Here is a 27479-nt window from a genome sequence, read left to right as displayed (position 1 = left end):
TAGACAGTATCATTCAGACTGAAACTGGGAATCATTCCCCCACCCAGCTAAACATTATAAAAAAAAACACCGAATATGACAATGCCAATATTGAACCTCTGTTCACTATAAAAGACTTAGTGCTATTTCTATCTAAAACCGAAAACAGTAAATGCCCAGGTGTTGACCTCTTAGAGGTTGAGATTATCAAAAAATTAGCAGAAATAGCACCAGATAAATTAATAGCACTATATAATAACTGTATGATAGAAGGTATATTCCCAAAAATATGGAAACAAGCTGTGTTAAGATTAATTCTCACAAACCCTGAAAAACTCCCTACTGATCCCAAATCATATAGACCAATAGCCCTACTCCCTATACTAGGGAAAACATATGAAAGACTAATATATAGCAGATTAGTTCAATATTACACAGAAGCAGGTTTGCATTCCAACAAGCAATACGGTTTTAAGCAGGGCAATTCCACGGAGGATGCCATGCACCACCTACTGACAACAGTTAAAAACACAGAGAAGAAATATATGCTGGCAATCTCCACTGACTTTGCTGGGGCATTTAACTCACTCTGGTGGCCTAGTGTCCTTGGGAGACTTCACCAGGCAAATGCCCCACAAAACCTCTATAAGGTAATAAACAGCTACTTTACAGACAGAAGTGTCTCAATACACACAAGGTTCCAGGAATTGACACGCCCTGTGAATAAAGGCTGCCCGCATGGTTCAATCCTTGGCACTTTCTTTTGTAACATTGTTCTGGACGAATTTCTGGCCTTGGATCTGGGCCCCGTGGAAAGCCTGGCCTTTGCAGGTGACATGATTTTCCTTCTAAAAGGTAACTCAAGAGTGGTTGTAGAGCAAACGTCGCCCTCTTGCAGCTGCAGGAGTGGGCATAAATGCACATGCTCAAAATATCGCCTGAAAAAACCAAACAAATACTTCTAAAAGGCAATTTGGACATAAGCAGACGTCCACAAATCAAAATTAACACCACCACTATAAAAATGGTAACAGAACTAAAATATCTTGGAGTGGTCTTTGATTCAAAACTAACTTTTTACCCCCATTTGATCTACTTGGCGAAGAAAGTGAGAAATTATGCAGATATGATTGCCAGGATCAGTCGAGCAGATTGGGGGCTCAAAAGAAAGACCCTGGCGGTCATATTGCAATTACAAATTGCAATATGAACATGCAGTGTTCCTACCTGTTATCACCTATGGAGCCGGTGCGTGGTTCATCCGCTCGGCCATAGTAAAGAATAGGAATAAATTAGAATCAATACAAAGGGCAATACTATTTCACACGTGAGGAATTATTAAGGTTTGAAAATGGCAGAAGGTTATCAAATTGTAGCAAGATACTTAATGATTTTACCATAATTTTAATGATTTTACCATAATTATGGCTGCCACCATAATTTTTTTTTTTTTTTTTATGAAACCTCCAAACACGAGAGGTATTAGAACCTATAGTACTTAGTACTGTGCTTTGGTTGGAGGTTGAGAAGATGAAAGAAGATATTTGCTGACATTAGACTTGATCTTCTGTAGACTGTAATATTCAGGAAATACGTATGAAGGAAGGTTGTTCCAGAAAACAGCAGTTGAATGAATAAACGAGGAAGATCAAAAGTTGGTTCTGTCAGTTTGAAGTTGGACAGTAAATGGATATTGGCTGGCGGTGGCATGTATTCGGACTGTTTTCAAAGAGAGAGAGTGGGAATTATAGAAGCCAGTTCAGAAGAACGGTGCCCATGGAAGTATCTGTAGAAAAGGCATGCAGCAGACAGCGAGTGCAGAGACTCTATTAGATAGGAGTCATTAATTAATCTAACTGCCCTCTTCTGAATGGAATCTAGAAGCCTGAGAGAGGTTTTGGGGGCTCCGCCCCAGATGGGGGAACAATATTCCATGGTAGAACAGATTTGCGATTTTTACAGAGTGAACAGCTGTTTGGAAGAAAAGTAATGCCGATCGCGAAAGAGAAAATCAAGTTTTTTAGAAGCAGAGGAAAAAATATTTGTAATGTGCTTGTGCCAAGAGAGATTAGAAGGCAGATTAATCCCCAAAAGAGATATATCATTTTGACTAGAAATCGGAGTGTCACCAAAGATAAGCATAGGAGCAGAAGAATCCTTTTTGTGAGATATAAGACAGACAAGACTGAGTTTTAGAAGGATTGAAATCAACTAAGTTGTCTTTGCCCCACTGGAGAATTCCTGGAGATCGGCATTTAAGGAATTGGTAGCGGATATTCAAAAAGTTGAAGCTGATTGAGCAGGGCAACGCTTCTCAGAATGGATAGCAGAATGCCATGTGCTATCATCGGCAAAACTATGGATAGGATTTCCAGTCAATGGAAGAAGGTCATTAATATACAAGAGGAAAAGAGTGGGGGAAAGAACTGAACTTTTGTGGGCACAACCAGCATTAGAAGACAGAGAGCCATCTACATCACCCTCAGTGAGCAATCAGAGAGAAAACTGGATAACCAATTACAAAAAACAGTTGGCAAATCATAAGATGGAAGTTGGTTTTGAAGACCTTTATGCCAAACGCAATCGAAAGCCTTTGAGATGTCAAGAGCAACTGCTTGTGTTTTTTACCGAACTTTTCTATTGAATTTGTCCATAAATGGGTAACATAGGCCAAAATATCACCATTGGATTGACACTGACGGAATCCATACTAGCGAATGTTTATCAGACGGAAGGTTTTTAGGTAGTTTAGGAGTTGGCAGTTAATTCATTTTTCCATTACTTTAGAAAGAGTACAAGTAATTGCAATGGGACAATAATTGGATGGGAGCAATTTGTCACCCTTTTTAGGAACTGACTGGATACGAGCAAGTTTCCAAGCAGAAGGAAAAACACCTTTGGAATAAGAGAGTGAAAAAAGGCGGAACAGTAGTAAGTATGAGACCACAGGTTTTGAGAACAAGTGGGGAACTACCATCAGGACTTTGAGCTTTTTTAGCATCAAGATTCGTCAAAATCCTTCTGACATCCTTTTGATGGAAGACCACAGGAGGCATTGAATGGAGCATGTTGGGAATGATGGGAGGTGTTTTACCAAGATCATTAATATATGAGTTGGAAGAAAAATGGGATGCTAGCAGGTCAGCTTTATCCTTGGCTGAAGTGACAACAGAACCATCTGGTTTGGACAGAGGTGGGAACATAGATAGGAAAAAGTTGCGGCCAATAGCTTTGGCAAGAGACCAGAATGCTCGGCTATAATTAGGGCAAGAAGGAAGTTTTCTACTCTTAGCCTGTTCGAAATCTAGTTTGGACTGATTAATAAGTGATTTACAATTGTTGCGAGCTTTGGTGTAGGCAGAAAACGAAACTGAACAATTGGAAACAAGTCAATTACAATATACAACATTCTTCTCTTGAACAGCCGTAGCACATTTATTGTAAAACCAAGGTTTAGATAAACGACGAGATTTTTGAGTGGAGTGTGGAATAAAGGATTCCATTCCTTCAAGAATAATTTGACTGACACGACCTGAACAAACATTATCAGAAGTTTTGAAACAGTAGTCCAACCAAGGAAAAGAAATCTCGCAGGTCATTCCATTTTGCATTCTTGTAATGCCAAACAATACGAGGTTGGAAATAGCCATGAGATAAAGGCGCCATTGGAGAAGAGACAATCACCAAGTTGTGATCTGAGGTGCCTAAAGGACCACTCACTTTGACAGTGTACTTAAAAGGGTTGTTTGCAAGAAAAAGATAAAGGGTGTTGGCTGTATGGTTAGGTATTGTCTGGTATTCTGGTACCCAAATGAACAATCTGTGCAAGGTCATTAGTAATTGTAAAAGCCTCAGAATCTTGACCAGCTGGGTTGGTGTGACTAGAAAACGGAAGCCAGCTGGAGTTGTGAACATTAAAATCACCAGGAAAAATTACTTCACTGTTAGGAAAGTTGGACTAGAGAAAGTCGTTGCAAAGAGGGGAAGTTAAAGAGCTCCAAGTGATTAGTGGAGTTGGGAGAACGGTAGACACAACAGATGAATTTGACAGAATGAGGTAGAGAGATTTTAAGCCAGAGAAGATCGAAAAGAGGAGATTCCAAATTACCAAGTCTCTGACAGGGAATAGCGGAACAGCAATATGCACAAGAACCACCTTTGAGGCGAAAGGAATCATACAGCAAATAATTTGGGCAACTGAGACAAGCAGTAGTTGAATCAAAGGATAACTGAGATTATGTTAGAAAAAGTACATAGACTTTGGCAGACTGCAAGTGGAAATGGACTAGGAAGTGTTTGGGAGGTTTAGCAGATAAGGTTTAGCAGATCTTTTTGCAGATAAGCTTCCTCTATTAGTTTGACAATTCATGGTGTATTTAATAGAGGGGGGATATGCTGTATGAAGTAATGTAATTTTTGGATATCACGTACACATGCCAAGAATATACCCAGATCCTTGACATAACATGGCCTCGGCAATGCTGCCTGCATACACGCTACTTGGACTCCCTCCAGTCACTATCTGGCAGAGTGGCGCCACCGTAGCCAGGTGGGAAGGAGCAGCAGTGCGTAGCACACGCTTCTTGATTAGACCGGGGTTCGAGCCCTTCACCACCAAATACGTAGGATGCGGAAAGGTCAGGGAATGACCACCGCATATCCCGGAGCAATATGGCCTCAGTTGCTAATGCTCCTAAAAACTAAATAACAAACAAACATCTGGCAGAGTAGAGGTAGCAAGATTATACACTAGCTGATCCGGAAGCCTCCTAAAGAGTTACCAATAGGTTCAGTCCAGTGTACTAACTAGTGGCTGGTCTGCGAACACTGTTTTAGATCTGTATCCTTGAAATATAAGGAAGATTGGATCTTGCCACGATGTTCATCATAACCTCAAAAGTCATCAGTCATACTGCATGATGGAAAAGATGGGGAAGGGTTGACCGAACTTAACTCTGGAGACTAAACATGGGTTCCACCACTTCAAGCCTTCAGTAAGCAAACTGGTGGTATTTCACCGGTTGATGAGAGTCATCTACCACCTAGTATTGCCTGGTAACACACAGGGCGGCATTCCTCCATGTGGTGTGGGTGCCACACCTCGACCCCTGCTTACATTGGTTCACACCTGGGTGGTCACCCACAATGTTCTTGTGCATGGAGGTTATATCCAGGAATACTAACAGTCCCACCATTGTGAAGGTGCATGCAGAGGATGTGGCTGTCACAGACTGTCTGGACTTCACCGAAATGGGGTCCACATGACTTGAATGTCACCCAAATATCAGTTCCATAATGATGTGGTTGCAACCTGTATTTTTATAGGCATTAATAATTTGCATGATGTGTGGCTTTGTCAGATGGTGGATAAATTTCTATTGGATACTCCGAATTTGCATACTCTCAGGTAGCAAGTACAGTTTGTCTGGCATATAGAGAATGTATGTGACAACTTCAAGGACCGTAATACACTGCTGGACAAAGTTAACAGAAGAAAATAAAAACAACATGAATATTTTGTTGAGAACAGTGTCACCAGTGAATATTTGATATAATAGGCATCCTAGCATGCAAATTCCGAGTATCCAATAGAAATCTATCCAGTATCTGACAGCTGCACATTATGCAAATTATTAATGCCTATAAAAACACAGGTTGCAACCACATCACTTCATTCCCATTTTTTGACTTGCTCAGTGGCATAACCACATCTCCAGTATTCAGCATGGCCAAGTCATTGGATAATGAAACCTGGCAGTCGCAGGAGGAGGTTATTTGTAATTGTTGTTATTTTTATTATTTTTTTTTTTTTACGAGCATTAGCAACTAAGGCCATAATGCTCCGGGATATGCAGTGGTCATTCCCTGACCTTTCCGCATCCTCCGTATTTGGTGGTGATGGGCCCAAACCCTGGTCTAATCAAGAAGCGTGTACTACGCACTGCTGCTCCTTCCCACTTGACTATGGAGGCGCCTCACAGGAGGAGGTGGCACATTGGTTTAAAGTGTCATGCACTGTTGTCTCATATCTGTGAACGTAGTTTCTATTTTCATCTTTAAGTTGGTGGGATTGTTAGTAACCCTGAGTGTTTGGGTGGTTCTACCAACAGCCCAGTGAATGTTACTCATGCCTATTTTATGCCTAATTAGTTGTATTCTGTTAAAATAGTTTTATATGTTAAAAAGTGTGCATTGCCACTGCTTATAATATGCTGCTCTTTACCTGGTTATCCACAATCATCAGAATAACTTGTTTACTGAACAAAAGCTTACCATCCTTAGGTGCCATTGCTGTCAAGACTCTTACTGCATAGAAATAAAGATCCTCCCAACCTAAAATTAGATCCTATTTAAAGATTCAAGTGCCATAAATCAATAGGACATATGAGAGAAATACTTTTATGATTCCAACATTAGTCACAGAGCAGTCGTAGCTGACATGACATAAGGAAAGAACTCCAGGATCCCCATCAGCTATATGTGTTAGTTCTAAACAAGCTTCTAAACGAGAAATACCATTGGGACCTGAAAGCTCCAGGTCCCATGTGCTCCTGAACTTACTCATATTCTTTGCCGCCTTTTTTCACTTCCTTATTCCAAAGGTGTTTTTCCTTCTGCTTGGAAATTTCCTCATATACAGCCAGTTCCGAAAAAGGGTGACAAATTCCTCCCATCCAATTATCGTCCCATTGCAATTACTTCTACTCTTTCTAAAGTAATGGAGAAAGCAATTAATCGCCAACTCTTAAACTACCTAGAAACCTTCAGTCTGATCAACGATTGCCAGTATGGATTCCGGCAATGTCGATCCACTGGTGATATTCTGGCTTATGTTACCCATTTATGGACTAATTCAATGGAAAGGTTCGGTGAAACACAAGTAGTTGCTCTTGATATCTCAAAGGCTTTCGATCGTGTTTGGCATAAAGGTCTTCTAAACAAGCTTCCATGTTATGGTTTGCCAACTGTTTTTAGTAATTGGTTATCCAGTTTTCTCTCTGATCGCTCACTGAGGGTGATGGTAGATGGCTCTCTGTCTTCTAACTTCTCCACTAATGCTGGTGTCCCCCAAGGTTCAGTTCTTTCTCCCACTCTTTTCCTCTTGTATATTAATGACCTTCTTCCATTGACTGGAAATCCTATCCATAGTTTTGCCGATGATAGCACATGGCATTCTGCTTTCCATTCTGAGAAACCTTGCCCTGCTCAATCAGCTTCAACTTTTTGAATATCCGCTACCAATTCCTTAAATGCCGATCTCCAGGAATTCTCCAGTGGGGCAAACACAACTTAGTTGATTTCAATCCTTCTAAAACTCAGTCTTGTCTTATATCTCACAAAAAGGATTCTTCTGCTCCTATGCTTATCTTTGGTGACACTCCGATTTCTAGTCAAAATGATATATCTCTTTTGGGGATTACTCTGCCTTCTAATCTCTCTTGGCACAAGCACATTACAAATATTGCTTCCTCTGCATCTAAAAAACTTAGTTTTCTCTTTCGCTCTTGGCGTTACTTTTCTTCCAAACAGCTGCTCACTCTGTATAAATCGCAAATATGCCCAGCCATGGAATATTGTTCCCACATCTGGGGTGGTGCCCCCAAAACCTCTCTCAGGCTTCTTGATTCCATTCAGAAGAGGGCAGTTATGTTAATTAATGATTCATCTCTAACAGAGTCTCTCCACTCACTGTCTCATAGACGTACTGTTTCTGCTGCATGCTTCTTCTACAGATACTTCCATGGGCACTGTTCTTCTGAATTGGCTTCTATAATTCCCGCTCTCTCTTTCAAAACAGTCCGAACAATTGCCGCCACCAGCCAACATCCATTTACTGTCCAACTTCAAACTCACAGAACCAACCTTTCATCTTCCTCGTTTATTCATTCAACTGCCGTTTTCTGGAACAACCTTCCTTCATACGTATTTCCTGAAAATTACAGTCTACAGAAGTTCAAGTCGAATGTCAACAAATATCTTCTTTCATCTTCTCAATCTCCAACCCAAGCACGGTACTAAGTACTATAGGTTATAATACCTGTCGTGTTTGGGGTTTACATAAAAAAAAAAAAAAAACTTGGTAATTGCTTGTGTCAATTCTTATTATTTTCCTGTCTTCACTGTAAATAGTATGCTTAACACGAAATGGTCAGCTTGCTCTTCTGGTAAACCAAATATTGTGAAATTCCTGAATGTTTTGAATATTCCTTGTAACTACTTTCTCAGGTTAAAAGTTTTCAGACAAAACATACATGGTTTAAATAATAAGTTATCTGAATAAGAGGATTTTTTCTTTTGCAAGATTTTGATATCACATGTTTTAATGAAATGTAGCTATCTATAAATACATCTCATCATCTTTTTCCCCCATCACAGACAAATTATGATTTTAAACAACAGAGAGGATAAAAAGGGTGGTGGTGTTCTTTCCAAATCTGAAGTTTATGAAGCTACCGTTATTGAATGTTACATCAATATATTTATCACCTTAATATCATAACTTTTTCTTTTCCACCAATGGTTGATGAATAGATGTTTACTAAGTTTATCTTATGCTTCAGTTGCAAATTTAAAACTAACCACCTTATGTATGGTGATTTTAACATTCAAAATTCTCAAACAATTCTGCATACAAAATTCTCAAACAAATAAAAAATTCTTAAACTGCACTTTCCAGTTTAATGGTCTCTTCTCTAAGAGAAGAGACCATTAAACTGGAAAGTGCAGATTGTTTTTATTGTTTTATGGTAGTAACCTCCAGAAACGTGCTTTAGAAAATATGACCTTTTAGAGAGATAAATAGCTTAGTAATATAAAATATGACCTTTTAGAAAAATAAATAGCTTAGAGTGTAGAGTGTGTTTAATGTCAAATGGCACCAGGGGTTTCCCCCATCTCTGCGTAATATACATTGTAGGTGTGAAACAGAACAACAGAATAATGCCAAAGGTTTAAAAGTGTGTGAATCTTGTAATGTCTAGTCTCGTGTACCGTTGTTCCTCTGGTGATTCGGCCGCTGGGTCCCCAATGGGACCCAACGTTGTCCACACTCCAACCCGTGGAGGCAGACCAGGTACACGAGTATTATTGTTATTTACTCTGGCAGGTCTTGCCACCTAATTTCCTGAGATTTCAGTGACTGGGACCTAAAAAAAAAAAACCGCTATAGATAGGGGTCAGCCAAAAGGAGTACTAGTTATGCGATTTGATGTCATTAAGTTTTGGGTGTAGGGCTCAAGCAATTTAACAATGATTTGAATGCTAATGGTTGTAAGTTAGAGGGGGATGGGAGACTGAAGGCTGGGGGGAAAGACAGATATGGGGTCCATAGAGAAGATGACCCCCAAATCAGTGGAGCAGGCCTGTCCCACAAAAGGAGAAAGAGGGGCAGCGAGGGGGGAGACCAGAGGTAACCCACCCGGGGAGTGGAGGGAAAGGACCACGCAAGGGACCGTGCTGCTGCCATTAGGCTAGGGATGCCTAATGGCAGCAGCTGATCTGTGCTGGTGGTTGTATCCCACCTGGGACAGTATTCCATAGCATGGATGACCTTGTGGTCCATAAGGTTCCCATGGCCATCCGTCCATCTGGTTGAGAGACTGGAATAGAACATGCAGTTTATATCATTCGCTCTCACACAATTTTTTTTTCTTTTTTTTTTTTTTTTACATTTTATACCTTTTTTTTTTTTTTTTTACATTTTATACCTTTTTTTTTTTCTTTCTTTCTTTTCTCTTTTCTTTACATTTTATAGTTTTTTTTTTTTTTTTTTTACCTCCTACATTTCAAGGCAACATTTTATATTTGTTACATTTTACAACTTTTTTACAACATGGTCTTGGGCAGGACACATAGCTCGAAGACGTGATGACAGATGGACTAAGAAAATAACAGAATGGTACCCAAGAGGAGCTAGAAGAAAACCTGGAAGACAAAGGCGGAGATGGATAGATGAAATTCACGAGTTTGTGGGTAGTAAATGGATGGCCAGTGCTCAAAACAGAAGGAACTGGAAAGCTGCTGGAGAGGCCTTCATCCTGCAGTTGATTGAAAATGGCTGATGATGATGATGATGACAACTTTTTTATACTTTTTTCTTCTTCTTCTTCTTTTTCCATTCATCCATCATTCTCATTCACACCAGGGAGGGATGACTTATTAAACAAGCAAAACTGACACCAAGCTGTCAATCCCGCATGTCCAATTATTGCTTTTAAATAATTTAATGCTTGTTTAACCATTTCTTTTAAATACAATGCAACCATTTTTAACAAGCAAACAATTTGAAGAAAGCTCACACAATTTAAATGACATACAAATAATAATAATAATAAAAAACATTTATATAACAATTATACTAATGCTAATTTTTTTTTTTTTTTTTTTGTTTTAAACAAACTGCCTGTCATACTTTTACATTCTGCTTTCGACATTTATACATTCAACACACTATTTCTCACATTCATTCACTCATTCAGGCACACACTTTTACACCCTTACATTCACACAGTCTATTTCACTCAGACTCCACAGTTATTCGCTAATTTTACTCAGTTTCCACATTTACTCTTTCAGCACTCACCTCTTCTCACACATTCATCCCTCACACACCCAGAGGCATAAATTACCACCCACTCACCCTTCCTAGCATTTCCTTTCATACTCTCGCCTTTACATTCACTCCAGTTCTCAATCATACTAGCATACTTCAGAAACCTGTAGCTTACTAGTTTTTTTCCTAACCCTAACCAGTCTCTTTAAAGTCCTTTCCGTGAGTGTTGTCATGTTTGGGAACTCAGTCTGTTTTGGTTGCACGTATGGTATGATGAGGGCAGTACCAGCCTGCCTTTATTCCCATCAGTCACATTTGGTTATTTTCCTACCTCTATGGCAATGAGCCAAAGGAATCCCCCAGTGGCAGGGCATAAACTCTGGTAAAGATAAATAGTTTAGTAATATAGCGAAATTTTTAACTTCCAAGGACTTGGAATGAATTACCAAAAAAAAAAACAATGTGTTATTGGGTTCACATTACGATACGGCATTTATTCCTACACGATACAAAATATGTTTCTACGCTTTGCACCGGCCAGCAAAAGTTACGTAAAGTCGAATTTACGCAAGTCAGGGAGTTCCTGTAGTTATGCAGTTGCACTAACTTGTATGCTGGTTACATTTTGATTTTGTTGTAAATGCTGCTTTTTACAATTATAGTTGGAAATAGAGATAAATATTAAGCATACCTTTGTTTCTTGAGCAATGAAATTTATTAAGAATATTAATTTAGATTTATTGTTTTCTTCAAGGGACTGTAGCCAGAGACTTCTTTGAGAAATCAAAACTTCCAGTACACGAATTATCAAGAATATGGTAAGAGTTAAAAAAGGAATTGCTCTTTTCAAATTTCGGTAGTAACTGAAAATTTTTAACTGATCTTTTTTATGATAATAATGTATACTGCTTCCTTCTAAATATATTTATGTGCTCATATTCTTGTTCTGTTAGGCAACTAGCAGATATTGATGGTGACGGAACATTAACTTTGGAAGAGTTTTGCATAGCAATGCATCTTGTTGTATTGCGTCGTAACAGTATTGAGTTACCAGAATCTCTACCTCCGACTTTAATTTCCCAGCTTTTGCAAGGAACAAATGATGGTAGGTTTTGTTATATTAATTATTTAATATTCTTAATCAATTGCATAATATTTTATGCATTTAATTAAGAATATTAAATCATTGAAATATATACATTTTGAAACTTCAGCATTTTGAATATTGTTATATTAGGACTGATTATTAGTGATTCTTATTTATGCTTTATATTTCAAGAAGAAATTCAGCCCTATTTCTTAACCTTTGAACACATTTAATTTTGCTTTTATAAATCAAGTATTGTTCTTTTTATAATTTCTTCTGTTAAACTAGCAAACTGCAGATTAATAAACTGTCCATGGTCATGACCCATACAAAGTTGGCAATTGGAAAATGAGCCTGTGCTAGAAAAAAATAAGGATCTCATGTATGAGTAAACTAACTTTGGTTTCTAATTACTTGGAAGGGGGATTTACATCACTGTTCATTATTATGTTAGTGAATTGATAGACACTACACTATATCACATAGTAGATTAAGTAAATTATTATTGAAATGATACAATTTAAAGTAATTGAAGCATCTCAATGCCAAATTGCTAGAGGTATGGTTACTAGTTTTCAATCTGATTATTTACGATACAATGTATTCTAATTATACTATACTCCTTTACATATACAATTGTCATATAATTATTACACTTTTCCTTATAAATTTAATAACTCATTAATTAATTAATTAATAAATAAAAATAGTTTATGAAATATCCCTAGAGTTACTCTCTAAATTAGTTGGAAGGGCTTACCTAGAGGTAAATTAGGATGGTTCCGAGGTTGAGGGGAGGAGGGAGTAGGGTGAGAGCCAGATTGAGAGTATATCTATGGATTTTTCTAAACTTTTCAATGTGTTACAGATTATTAGATCGACATAAGAAGTATTTAATATTTTATTTTATCATGGTATGACCATTGGAAGGCTGTGACGGGTATACTGTTCATTGTTCTTGTCACAGCTCTTTGAATGGTGTCGACGTCATCAACATTAATATTTTACTAGTATTAAATTAAAATTTAATTAAATTGCATTGTCCTATAATATTGCCATACATTTTCCAAATTGTTATAATTATTTTGTCAATTAATTGCTTGTCTTATAATAATACTTATTACTCATAATAAGCAATTAATTAGCACAATAATAATTATCATTATCAATAAATGTAATAATCATAACAATTTGACAACCGTATAGCAGTTCTATAAGGATACTGTAATTTAATTTAATTTAATTTATTTCTACTTAATATTAGTACAAAACAATTGTTAAATACTTCATATGTCAATCTAATAATCCATAACAGCCTAAAAAGTTTAGAAATATCCATTTCTAAACTTTTTTAACCATTTATATTTTTATTTTATTAATTAATTAATGAGTTAAATTTATAAGAAAAAGTGTAATAATTATGCTAAAATTATACATGTAAAAGAGTATAGTACAATTGCAATGCTATTTTGCCAATTGCAAAATATCAAATTGAAAACTTGTAATACCACTCCTCAAACCTGAAGACGGGAAACAGTGAGTTCTCAAACGTAGCCATAAATAGTTTTAAGTGTTTGGCATTGAGGTGGTTCAATTCCTTTGAATTGTATCGTTTTGATAATAAATTAATTAATCTGCCACGTGATATAATAGTGTGGTGTTTATCAATTCGTTAACACAACCTTGATTTATTCAAAGTAACTTCCGCCTATGTCCATGCACTGCATGCAGTGATCATGGAAAGACTGTTGGAAGGCACTGTGACTGGTATACTATTTATTGTTCTTGTCACAGCAACTATTGGCGCCTCCGTAGCCAGGTGGGAAGGAGCAGCAGTGTGTAGCACACGCTTCTTGATTAGACTGGGGTTCGAGCCCATCACCACCAAATACGGAGGATGCGGAAAGGTCAGGGAATGACCACTGCATAGCCCGGAGCAATATGGCCCTAGTTGCTAATGCTCCTAAAATAACAAACAAACAACAACAAACAGCAGCTATTTGAATGGTGTCGACGTCATAAAAATAACCAACTTTCAGTGGTACCTTGAGCTTCAGGAACAAAAAGAAGTCACAGGGCTAAGTTTGGTGAATATGGTGGGACAGTCTACAGACTTTTCTGTTAGCCAAAAACTGTTCTGAACAATGACAGCCTTGTGGCTTGGTGTGTTATTGTGCAAGAGGAACCAACTACTGTCTTCTCCATACTGAGGCTGCACATGATGATGATGGATTCTCTGCAACAAACATTTCAAAATGTCCATATAGTATGCAGCAGTAATACTTTGGCCATCGGGTATGAATTCTTTGTGCACAATTCCCTTGCTATCGTAGTAAGTGATAAGCATAATTTTTAGTTTTGACCTTTCTTGGAGAACTTTTTTGGCTTTGGGAGAGTTTACCAACTTCCACTCTGCACTTTGTCGCTTTGTTGTGAGGTCATACTGAAAACATCATGTCTTAACACCCGTAATGATTGAATTCGGGAAGTTGGATTTGATTTCAGCAGCCCCCAGTGAGTTCTCTGCAGTGTTTGACTTGCACGGGTTATTTACCATACGTTAATGAATGCAGAAAACCTCACACAGACCTCGTTTGAAGAAAACCTCATTTTCTTCAAATCCTGGGTTATTATTTGTAATTCTCAGATCTGAAATTGTTTGGAGCATTGCACATTGGTCATTGGTAATGATTTTCTGCACCTTTTCAATCAACTCTGGCATTTGTTTCTTCACTTCAACTCTGGAAGTGAAGCCAGTCGACACCGCTGGACAGTGCAGTGTTGAGTCAGTTTGGTGTGACATAAGCATTGGGAGATCAAAATTGAGAGTAGGAGTGTGCTATAGGCCTAATGACTCTGATGAGTATAATAAGGAACTGTACAGGGAAATAGAGTGGGCCAGTAAATCAGAGAGTCTTATAATGGGGGATTTTAATTTCCCAGATATTGACTGGAATTTGTGGGTTGGTCACTCACACACTAGCAAGGCTTTTGTGGATTTATTGGATGATTGTTTTCTACATCAGCATGTTCGGGAGGCAACTAGAGGGAGTAATACTCTTGATTTGATTATCAGCAGTGATTCTTCATGCATTAAGAATCTGCAGATAAATGAACCACTAGGTGGCAGTGATCACAGTGTGCTGAAGTGGGATTTACTCAAAGAGGTAACTACCATCAGGGGTAAAGGGAAGGGTTATTGCTTCCGTAAAGGCGACTACGATGGACTGAGACAGTATTTAAATTCTATACAGTGGGACCAACTGATGATGTTACCAACAGCAAATTCAAATGGGAAGCATTCAAAGAACTTATCTTGGAAGCTACTAGGCTTTACATACCAACTAAGAAATATTGTTCAAGGTTTAGGCCAAAATGGATGTCAGATGAACTAATGAGGCATATGGCAGAGAAGAAAAATGCATGGGATACTTACAAATTAACACATGACACAGAAGCCTATGATAGATACAAGTTGATATGCAACCAAGTTACAAAGGAGGTTAGGCAGGCGAAGGCAGATTAAGAGAAATCTTTGGCAAGGGAAGCAAAGAAAAACAGCAAAGAGTTCTTTACTTATGTAAACTCTAGAAGGAAGGGGATGAATCAGATTGGTCCACTTTGATATTGATGGGTCAACTGTTGATGATCCTGCTCAGGTAGCTAACAAACTAAATGAATATTTTGCATCGACATTCACACATGAGGAGTTATTCAGCAAGGGGAATGCCAGAGGTGTATTCAACTCTAGCAGTAAGCTACAGAATCTTGAAATAACTGGGAGTAAAGTGGAGGAGAAACTGTTGAAGATAAACACAAGAAAGGCACCCGGGGTGGATGGGATCTATCCAGTTATATTAAAGGAGGCAGCAAAGGAAGTAAGCAAACCCTTAGCCATAATTATGAGAGCTTCCTTGGACTCAGGGGAGGTACCCATAGACTGGAAATGTGCAAATGTGACCCCAATTCACAAAGGAGGATCAAAGGCTGACACAAGTAACTATAGACCTGTGAGCTTAACGTCTGTTCCAGGAAAATGAATGGAGGCACTGGTTAAAGAAGCACTGCAGGATCATTTAGACAAGACTTCAGTTATAGCTCAGACACAGCATGGTTTTGTTAAGGGGAAGTCTTGCCTGACCAACTTGATTGGATACTATGATGCAGTCACAAAAGAACTGGATGCAGGGAATAACTTTGATATTATATACTTGGATCTTAGAAAGGCTTTTGATACTGTTGCACATGGAAGACTGCTACACAAATTGGAGCAGTGTGGCATTGGAGGCAAGTTGCTGCTGTGGATAAAGGGGTGGTTGAGGGGGAGAAGACAGAGTGGTAATTAATGGACACTGCTCATCGTGGACTAATGTTATTAGTGGAGTCCCTCAGGGCTCAGTGTTGGGTCCATTATTGTTTTCTGTATTTATAAATGATATTGATGATGGTATATCAAGCTTAATGTCCAAGTTTGCAGATGATACGAAGGTTGGCAGGGTTGTCAAGGACACTACTGACACTATGCTGCTGCAACAGCATCTGGAAAGGTTGAGCAGATGGGCTGAGAGGTGGCAAATGAAGTTTAACATTGACAAATGTAAAGTACTACACATGGGAAACAGCAACCCCAGAGCAACGTATCAACTCTGTGGTACTACACTGACAGTGGTAGAGAATGAAAGGGACTTGGGGGTGGTTGTGCAGGCAGATATGAAGTTCTCTGAGCAGTGCAGACGGGCGGCAAGAGTAGCTCATGGAGTATTGTCAATGATATACAGGAATTTTTCCAGCAGGGATAAGGAGGTGATTATTCCATTGTATAAGGCAATGGTCAGGCCACACCTAGAGTACTGTATACAGGTCTGGAGGCCTCATTTCAAGAAGTATGTAGAGCTGCTGGAACGAGTACAGAGAAGGGCAACAAGATTAGTGAATGGAACAAAGGGGTGCTCTTACGAAGAAAGGCTTAAGTTTTGCAAATTACAGTGTCTGGAGACTAGGCACCAGCGAGGTGATCTGATAGAGGTGTATAAAGCCTTGAATGGTTTAAGCATGCTCAATGCTGATGGGATTCTTCCTCTAGCTCAGAAAAATCACCTGAGAGGGCATAAATTCAAATTGAGGAAAGATAGATGTAGGATAGACGTGCGGAAATTTGCCTTTAGCCAGCGGGTGGTTGGTTGGTGGAACAGACTCCCATCCCTTGTGGTGGAGGTTGATAGCCTAAATAAGTTTAAGGCTCAGCTGGACAGGTATTTTGAACGAACAGAGGGGTGAAGTGGAAGTGGGTTTTTTTTTTTTTTTTGGCTGATGCTGCATAAGCTTGCTTTCTTGCATCAAATGTCTCTACTAATGCTAATGCTAATTTGAATGTTTTTTCTGGGCATGGATGTTTGTTGTCTTCCAGTGATTCTTTTCCATGGGCAAAATATTTATGCCACTGAAACACACATGCATGTGACAGACAATTCTCTCCTTATGCTTGCTTCATCATTTGAAATGTTTCTGTGGCACTTTTGCCCAGTCGAACACAAAACTTGATGTTTGCTCTTTGTTCTTCCATTGTCATTCCACAACACAGACACAGGAGAGATGTGCAGTTCAACTCACACCGTTCTGAAATGGCAGCAATTTCTACTAACCTAAACTGCAGTGCTCAGGGAACAATCACTCTTTTATTTCATGTTTACTTTTAGTAGATGGCAGCACCAGCATTCATCTAAAAAAAATCAGTCTTGTTTTCCAATATCTGCACTGTGTACCGTGCCTCTGCATGAGTATAAATTTATGCTTATGCATAGCTTAATTAATACGTACTGTAATATATACATACTAACTGGTTGATATTTCTGTTCACTAACATTTGTGGGTGGGGGTTAAAATTTAAAATAGTAAAAGAGATAAGCAATCAATAACAAAGAACATGGCGTGCGCGCACACACACACACACACACACACACACACACACACACATCGCAAGTAACGTGACACTCTCAAGTGAGAACAGAGTAACAAGTTACAAAGCTTAAAAAATAGGAATGAAGAGAAGATTCTGAAAATTTGTTTTTTTTTTTTTATTTTTATTTTTATGATTGAAGATTTCAAGGAAGGGGAAACACATTTCACCCTAACAGGAAAACCCACAGAATTCCAGCTATCGGCATTATCGCAAATTCAGTAAGGTCAGGTTTACTATCCGTTTATAATAGATTGCCCTAACAGAAAACCCCAATAAACAGGGGACTGATAATTGTTTTATGGTTGTGACCTCCGGAAATCCGACCAAACCACGTGGTATGGTCGGAGCCAATCATAAGGTAATCTCGAGTGCTGCAGTCTCTTGCCCCAATTAAACGGAATGTTGTCTCAATTAAGCGAAGTAAACCCTGGCTATTTTCTCGATTGGGTTCTGTTCTTTAAGATTTGTCCCAAATAAATGGCTGGCCCAAATAACCGGAATCCACTGTATTAGAAAACAGTTCTTTGGCTCCCGCTAAACTTGTATTCCGTAAGTGTTTCGTAAATACAGGGTGTCTCAAAAATATTGGAACAAACGTTTAGTGGAGGTAGGTAACATCTAAAGGAATGTGAATCGCATAGGAACCCATAACCGGAAACGTCACGGGAAAGTAGCAGCAGAGGCATAAGAACCAGAAACAACACAAGATAGTATTAATTACTGGCAAACATTTATTTGACATAATATTAACAATGGAGTACGAGATGGATGCAAGAAAGCAAGTGTATGAGCTTATGCAGCATCAGCCAAAAAAAAAAAAAAAAAAAAAAAAAAAATCACACCATTCCCTCCAAATGCCTGTCCAGTTCCTCCTTAAATTTATTTAACCTGTCAACTTCCACAATGACAGATGGAAGTTTGTTCCAGCAATTAACCACCCGCTGGCTAAAGGCAAATTTCCGCACATCTATTCTACATCTGTGTTTTCTTAATTTGAATTTATGTCCCCTTAGGTTCGTAATCTGAACAAGTGGAAGGATCCCATCAGAATTCAGCATGCTCAACCCATTCAAGGCCTTATATACCTCAATCAGATCACCGCACAGGTGCCTAGTCTCCAGCCACTGCAATTTGCAGAACTTAAGCCTCTCTTGGTAAGAGGATCCCTTCATTCCCCTCACCAATCTTGTTGCCCTTCTCTGTACACGCTCAAGTAAATCTACATCCTTCCTAAAATGAGGCCTTCAGACCTGTACGCAGTACTCAAGGCGTGGCCTGACCATTGCCTTATACAGAGGGACAATCACCTCCTTCTCCCTGCTAGCAAAATTCCTATATATCATTGACAAAACCCCATGACCTGCCCTGGCAGCCTGTCTGCATTGCTCAGGAAACTTCATATCTGACTGCACAATTACTCCCAGGTCTTTCATTTTCTACCACCTTAAGTGTAGTACCACACAGTTGGTACGTTTCTCTGAGGTTACTTCTACCCATATGCAATACTTTGCATTTGTCAAGGTTAAACTTCAGTTGCCACTTCTTAGCCCATCTGCCCAAATTATCTAGATCCTGTTGCAGTAGCACACTGCCATTACTGTCATTAACAACCCTGCCAACCTTTGTATCATCTGTAAACTTCGACATTAAGCCTCATATACCTTCATCAATATCATTGATAAATATACAAAACAACTGTGGACCTAACACCGAACCCTGTGGGACACCACTAATAACATTAGTCCAAGAAGAACAGCACCCATTGATTACCACCCTCTGTCTTCTCCCACTTAACCATCCTTTTATCCATTGTAGCAACTTACCCTTAATACTATTCTGCTCCAATTTGTACAATAGTCTTCCATGCACAACAGTGTCAAAAGCTTTCCTGAAATCCAAATATATGATATCAAAATTATTTTTTGCATCCAGTTCCTTTGTAACCACATCATAATATCCTATCAAATTTGCAAGACAAGACTTTCCCTTAACAAACCCATGCTGTGTCTGAATTATTGCTGCAGTCTTGTCAAGATGATCCTGCAATGCATCTTTAACCAGTGACTCCATTATTTTACCCGGAACAGAAGTTAAACTGACTGGTCTGTAATTACTTGTGTCACCCTTCGATTCCTCTTTGTGAATTGGGGATACATTTGCACATCTCCAGTCCATGGGGACCTCCCCTGTATCCAAGGATGCTCTCATAATTATGGCTAAGGGTTTGCTTAGTTGCTTTGCCGCCTCCTTTAATGTAACTGGATAGATCCCATCCACCCCAGGTGCTTTTTTATGTTTAACTTTCTAACTTTCTTAACTTTCTTTTTTATGTTTAACCTTCTGCCATTTTCAAACCTTAATAATTCCACGTGTGAATGTAGATGCAAAATACTCATTCAGTTTGTTTGCTATCTGAGCAGGATCATCAACAGTCAAACCATCGATGTCGAGTGGACCAATCAGATTCATCCCCTTCCTTTTAGAGTTTATATAAGTAAAGAAATCCTTGCTGTTTTTCTTAGCATCTTTTGCCAAGGATTTCTCGTAATCTGCCTTCGCCTGCCTAACCTCCTTTGTGACCTGATTACAGACTAGCTTATATCTGCCATAGGCTTCTGAGTCGCTTAATAATTTATATGCATCCCATGCATTTTTCTTCTCTGTTACGAGTCTCATTAGTTCATTAGATAACCATTTAGGCCTAAACCTTGAACAATATTTCTTAATAGGTATCAAACTTTTAGTAGCATCCACAATTAATTCCTTGAATGCTTCCCACTTAGAATTTACTGTTGGTAACATCGTCAGTTGATCCCACTGTACAGAATTTAAAAACTGTCGGAGACCACTGTACTCACCTTTACGGAAGCAAAAACCCTTTCCTTTACCCCTGATGGTAATTAAATCTTTAAGTAAATCCCACATCAGTACACTGTGATCACTGCCACCTAGTGGTTCCTTTATCTGAAAATTCTTAATACAAGAATGATCACTGCTGATAACCAGATCAAGAGTATTATTTTCTCTGGTTGCCTCTTGAACATGCTGCTGCAGAAAACAATCATTCAATAAATCCACAAAAGTCTGACTAGTGTGTGTGAGTGACCAACCCACAAGTTCCAGTCAATATCTGGGAAGTTAAAATCCCCCATTATAAGACATTCCGATTTAGTAGCCCACTCTGTTTCTCTCTACAATTGTTCATTGTACTCATTCGAGTCAGTAGGCCTATAACACACTCCTCCTTATTTTTGCTTTCGCAGTGCTTATGTCACACCAAACTTATATTACAACAGATGCTCGAAAGTTCCACCATGAGATGCAATGCATGCGTGACACCGACGCAGTATGAATTGGCGGACACGGTCGAAAACACCTGGAGTTTCTTTGACAGTAGCAGCACCGCAGACGAGTCTCACCCCGAGATCCATTTCCGTCTCCACAGGTGATTCATACACGATAGATTTGAGGGGAGCCCCCCCACAGAAAGAAATCAAGGCTCGATAAATCAGGTGAGTGTGGGGGCCAGGCAACGGGTCCACCACGGCCATTCCATCGACGCCCAAAACGCCTGTTCAAATGGTCACGAACACACCTTCCATAATGGGCAGGTGCCCCGTCATGTTGAAACCAAATGTTGCATCTCACATTTGCTGGAACATCGTCATGTAACCCTGGTAGAACTTGTTCATGAAAGATCCGATATTTATCAGAGTTCATGCGGCATGGGATGGTAACAGGTACGGGCTGGCTAAGCAGTCACCGACCATACCTGCCCACACATTTATTGTGAAGCGATGTTGTGCCGCATGGGGGCGCACACCGTGTTTGTTGTCGTGAGTCCACACATGAGCATTGTGCTGATTGAATAAGCCTCATCCGTGAACAAAACATAGGCTGGAAAATTCAAGTCTTGAACTCTTTCTTGGAGAAACCCCTGTGCAAAAGCCGCACGAGCAGGATGATCTTGGGGGAGCAGTAACTGAACTCTTTGGAGATGAAAGGGGTGCAAGGAATCGTTGTGCCAGACATGCTGTACACTGCAATGAGACGCTCCTAAGGCAGAGGCAACGGCATGTGTGCTGGTAGTAGGATTATTCTGGACAGCATTCAACACACTTTCTTCCATGGCAGGATTTCACGTCGAACGTGATCTGCCTGCACTACTCCTGTTACCTCTAAATGACCCATAATTGCACAAATTTTGATGCACACGCACAAACAAAGAGTGGTCCGGTACATGTCTGTCTGGGAAGCGTTCTCCATGAATTCGTTGAGTGGCTCGTCCATTGCCCTCTGCTAATCCATACACTAGTTGCACGTCTGCCAGCTCACAGTTTGTATATCGATGCATGCTCTTATTGCGGTGACTACTGCTTGAATGAGTAAACCAGAAATTTTCTGTCTTGTGAACTGATGAACAGCGCCGTCTACCGACTTTCGGTGATGTTTCCAGTTATGGGTTCCTATGCGATTCAAATTCCTTTAAATGTTACCTACCTTCCCTAAACGTTTGTACCAATATTTTTGAGACACCCTGTATATGTGTTCCGTAAATATATTGTGAGATGAAAAGTGTTCTGTGACTAAAAAAAGTTTGGGAAACGCTAGGTTAGAGAATTCATTCCCTTGTAATTGTTTTTTTCCTCAGTCAGTGTCACTGTTATTTTTTTTTTCTCAGTCACTGTGTCATTTTTAACACTTTATTTTCAGTGTTTAACTCTTTGCTCCAATACAGTCCAGCAGTTTACAGTCTGCAGCCCTATTGCAAATGTTATGTAGAAAGTCCTCTAAGTATAATTTTAGTTCCTTAATTTGTCTGATTGGGTCTTCTATCTCATTGATTGCCTCAAATTTTTTTCTCTTCCTCTGTCTGGTCTCTGTTTGTTCAGTGGTGTTTTTTTTTTTTTTTTCTCTTATTTTCTTTAATTTCCAATTGATTCCACCCTTTTTTGGTCCTTTGATTGGTATCTTCATTGTTATTAGAATTTACTGTTGTATTAGGAGTTTTTCCCCTATACTTTCACTTCGGTGTGTGGGAGAGGCTCTGTATCAGAGTCATTTATATTTTCTGTTTTCTTTCTTCAAAATTCTGATATTTTCTAGCCATTTTCTAATAATGCCGTTCCTTAGGTCCAGGAGAATAGTTTAATATGCTTTTTAGAAGCATAGGCTTCTAAACCCAAGAAACGTGATTTTTTGTTTTTGGCGGAAAAATCGCCATAAACAAAGAAATCTACTTTAAAATCTAAATATAGGTTAGATTTGCATTCCTCATTCAAAAAATAACATCTACCCAAGCAGTTTTAAGAGTAAAACAATAAAAATCCTTGTACTTTGAAGTGTAAGCAAGTCACTGGTTGTATCAGTAGGATCATTACTGCTAGCGCTGTAGTCATTGCACTGGACAAAAATGTGTTCAAAAACACAAAAGTAAGAATAAACAATTGCAAATAATACTCTCAGTTGTGTTCATTTAAAATTTAAAAATTCACGAAGTTACAGTTGGTCAGCGTCCACAGCACCACCAATTCTTTAGAACAGTGAGAATTCTACCTTCATTCATTTTACTAACCCCTCTCAGAGCCTTATAAACCTTAATCAGGTCATCTTTGAGGTGCCCGGTTTCCAAGCTCTCTAGCCCATATAATCAGAATCTTTCCTCTTATGGTCATCCTTCTGCCATTCTCACCATTCGATTGCCTGTCTTTGGATCCTTTCAAGAATCTACTTTTTTTTTTTTCAGGCGAGGTCTCTGTACTTGAGCACAGGATTCCAAATGTGGTCCTGCAATTGCCTTATACAGTGGGATTATGATCTCCCTATCTCTACAGGATAGCATTCAATAAATCATTGATAGGACATAATTCCTGGCTGTTTACACTGGTTAGAAAACTTCATATATGCTCATATTGTAACTCCCAGATCCCCTTCCTCTTCCACTATTTTTAATTCAACCCCACCAAGTATAATTTATTTGTGGGTTGCTGTCCCCTAAGTGTAAGATCCTGCATTTAGTAGCATTAAAACATAGCTGCCACTTTGCTGACCGTCTTTGAAGTCTGTTCAAGTCTGTCTTTGAAGGAGCACTGTTTAGCACTGATCATTAAAGACTCTTTACGTCATATGCAAATTTTGACATGATATTTGCTCAGGAATTCTCTTAATTTCTGTTAAAAAGTAGTTTGTTATTTTTCTTTAAAATTACATTCATTTCTGGTTTGCCTTTTGTTACTTGGGCTTGTAATTTTTAATAATTAGTTTCACACATCACATTATAACTTTCAACAAAATGTGTATTGCAAAGATATGGATATTAAAGGGCAAAAAAGGTTTTTCTCATAAATGCAGAAATTTTATTTTTAGAATAATTTCTTTTTCATTTAAAAACAGGTAGTCTTAAGTGGGATTAATGGCACTCCTTTTTAATTATACTTTTTTTTTTTTTCACCATACTGAATATTGTAGCTCTGTTTCTGTGTGCTTTAATGTAACTTATACAGCAGACTCAATTTACTGGGACACTTCAAGACTCCAAATTTAAAAAAAAAAATAAAAAATAAAAAAAACAGAAATCATAAAATTCAAGTAATAACTAGAATGGGTATAAACAGATGTTTTGCAAGTCGTAAATAAGTGTCGGCATTGGAAGATTAGTGTATCTATTATCTTGCAATGCCCGCTATCTTCACACCCGCCGCTCAAAAAAAAAAAAAAAAAAAAGGAGAGAGAGAGAGGAGTGTTTAATGCATCACGTCGATTGTTGTGTTCCATCGCACCACAAAAAGACAAATTTTGTTTTATTTATGTCACGGACATCAATTTTTTTTATAGTAAATATATTTTTTTTTGTTTAGAAATCATGAAAATGATGGGTAAATGCACAAGAATTTGCTTTCAATTAAACAAAAACTTTAAATTATTCAAAAGTTTGAAAATGGTGCATCTGTTAAATCTTTTGAACTATTATAATGTTAGTGACTAAACCATACACGACATCGTAAAAAAATAAAGGGTCACTATTAGATTTAAAATCGACATCGCAAAAAATAAAGGGTAGCACTGTATTGGACATGCAAGTAGTGCGTGGTAAGTTTTTTTCATTTTTTATCTATCACCATACTTTTTACGTAGGTTGCTGAACATTTTTTGATACAGTAAGTCCCCGATTTATTAGCTTCGGACTTATGTTATGTTATTTATATTTTTTTTATAAGACTGAAGATTTCAGTGAAGGGGACACACATTTCACCATAATAACGTAAAAACCAACAGAATTCCAGCTATTGGCATTATTGCAAATGCCATAAGATGGAGTTTACTACCCGTTTATAATACAGTAGATTGCCCAATAACCCGGAAAGTGCAAATTGTTTTTGTTTTATGGTCGTGAACTCCAGAAATGTGCTTTTGTAAAATGTGGGCTCGCATGGGGCGATAATAGTGAGTTTTTGCCTTAACCCTCTGAAGTTCTTTACAGAAAATTTAATTTTGACTGTTATCGTGGTGCTGACTAAGAGAGTGACAGTGGTACTAGAAAATCTACCAAGAAAAGGAAAGCGATAGAGTTGGATCAGAAAATTAAAATGATAAGGATGTTTGAAAATGGGCAAACATTAACAAGTATTGTGTGGAATTCAGATTTGTCAGTGGCAATGGTGAACACAATGAAGAGAAAGACAGAATACGAGAAGCTGTGAAGCAATCAGCACCAATGAAGTCAACTATAATAACCAAGGCTACGAAATACAGTATCAGTTTTTACAGTACAATAACATCTATGTTATTGTACTGCGATCTATGTTTTCTTTTCTTATGTGCCACTCTGGCTACTTCACCGCTGTCCCCAGATAAAGTTTTTAATTGAACTAAATAAAAATATGTAACTATTTTTCTTCATTCTTATGTGGTTTTTGTAATTTTGGCATATCAGGGATATAATAGCAATATTTTATTACTCATTCCTGAGTTACGTAAAACTCGACTTATGCAAGAAGTCCTGGAACATATCTCTTACATATATCTGGGAGTTATATATCTCTGTATATCTGTATATCATATATCTGTATTTTTGGATTAACCAGGATTTTTTTTTTTTACCATCTATCCTGGAAAATCGAGAGTCTACTAGATTTTGATTCAATATAATTTTTCAGTAAGTATATTTAAGAATAAAGTGTTTTTTTCCACACACAAGAGTGTCTCACATTTGCATCACTGGCACAGGGAATGAACTTTTCTGAGTGCAGGTTCAATACATGTATTCAGCAGTTTGAAATTTTAGGCAGAGTGCAGGCATCTCATTATTACTAAAAATCTGTTTCTCCTCATTAATTGTGAAAAGCAATTCATTGCAAATAGTGGGTCTTTTTTTTTTCCAGTAACTAATCCCAAGAAAATTTTCATCTCCTCCATGCTAACATCTTTCTGTGCATTTATTCGTGAGCCAGTTTTCACTCCTGCTTTATATCTTATGGTGGCTGTGTAAGCATTAGTTTCATTCACAAGCAGCTAAAAAATTTATCAGTTTGCAAGAAGCTAAAAATAACTAATTGAATTATTTAAGCTTTGACTAAAGTGCATATTTTCCTAATTGGATTATTTCTTTGGGTGCTTTATATTAAATGAAAAGAATTTCATTTGTGAAGAATTATCGCTTCAAGCATCTGTTGTTTATATCATTCTAACATTAACAGATGCATTTGAACGAGATTCAAAATCCACATTGCTTGAATAGAATTCAATTTCAGTATCGAATAACATATTATAAAGAGCCGATTCAGTGTCATCAGCTGCAGCATGCTGTCCATCCCCGTTCCAGCATCTGTTGTTTATAGCATTCTAACATTAACAGATGCATTTGAACAAGATTCAAAATCCACATTGCTTGAATAGAATTCTATTTCAGTATCGAATGACATATTATAAAGAGCTGATTCAGTGTCATCAGCTTCAGCATACTGTCCATCCCCGTTCCTTTTCAGTCCTGATGTTCCAGGCTGTGGATCCATTATAACAACCTTTTAGGATGAAATTTTATAAGAAAATGCTTTTTACACAAAATGATGTTTTGTTTTTAAAACTTAAGAATTGAAATTCAGCAAGAATAATCTTCAAAAAATTTTATCTTATCTTCTTGTGGAAGATACTAAATAAAATAACTTCAACATAAGCAAAGAACATATGAAACTGTGAACCAAGTATACAGCTTTTATGGCTCTGTTTAGACAGTGTGACTGAGCCAAATCCCATCTGTAATGCAAATAACTGTGGTTCAATAAGTGTGCCAATATCAATCAGTTGTTCATTTCATGTGCCTTTCCTTTTACAGTGCTCATTTCCTGACAGCAATTAAATGGATGCATATTTCCATTAAGGAACAAACAACACTTGCAGTTTGTTTTGATGTAAGTTTGCATTCCAGCAGCAAACATAGTAATGGTCAGTCCTTATAATTTGAGAAGTGGCTGTCATGTTTCGTGGTAGTTAATCAAAATTAAAGTACTGTTGTTAGGACACCTTAGTAAATTGTCATGCAGTATAAATTGGGTTTGGATTGTACTGAAAATGCAGTTTATGAGAATTATTAATGAAAGGGTTGATCTTGTGGATTTGCATCCCACTTTTGAAAAGTAGACTAAAACTAAAATTGCTTATAACTGATAAGATCATTCTTTTTTTAATTTTTTTTATTAGAATTTATAGCACAGTGATTACTGGAAAATTCATTTTCATTGTAATGGGTAGCCGTTTATTTCTACACTTAAAAAAGTATCTGATGTTGATTAATGATCAGAGAATGGAAATATAGTAAGTGCCTTCATAATAACTGCACAATCCTACACCAACCGTTATTAAATAAAATAAATAGTGTTGTGTTATATTAAAATAATAATGATACA

The 27479-nt window shown here is 38.0% G+C and overlaps 1 protein-coding gene across 4 annotated transcripts in view; it reads left to right on the top strand.

Annotated features, from left to right (window-relative positions):
* Positions 1–27479, top strand: part of LOC150091364 (ralBP1-associated Eps domain-containing protein 2-like) — a 303767-nt gene that overhangs the window by 93548 nt on the left and 182740 nt on the right. For all 4 annotated transcript variants that reach the window (XM_090383441.1, XM_090383448.1, XM_090383421.1 and 1 more), the window contains exons 5-6: positions 11286–11349; positions 11485–11636. In XM_090383441.1, coding sequence (XP_090239567.1) covers positions 11286–11349; positions 11485–11636 — 216 coding nt within the window. The remainder of the gene's footprint in view (positions 1–11285; positions 11350–11484; positions 11637–27479) is intronic.

Source organism: Mastigoproctus giganteus, chromosome 1, assembly GCF_048544385.1.
Source record: "Mastigoproctus giganteus isolate SK-2022 chromosome 1, ASM4854438v1, whole genome shotgun sequence".
Classification (NCBI taxonomy): Eukaryota; Metazoa; Arthropoda; class Arachnida; order Uropygi; family Thelyphonidae; genus Mastigoproctus; species Mastigoproctus giganteus.
Note: the sequence above shows the minus strand (reverse complement) of the source record. Positions and strands in the feature narration are given on the sequence as shown.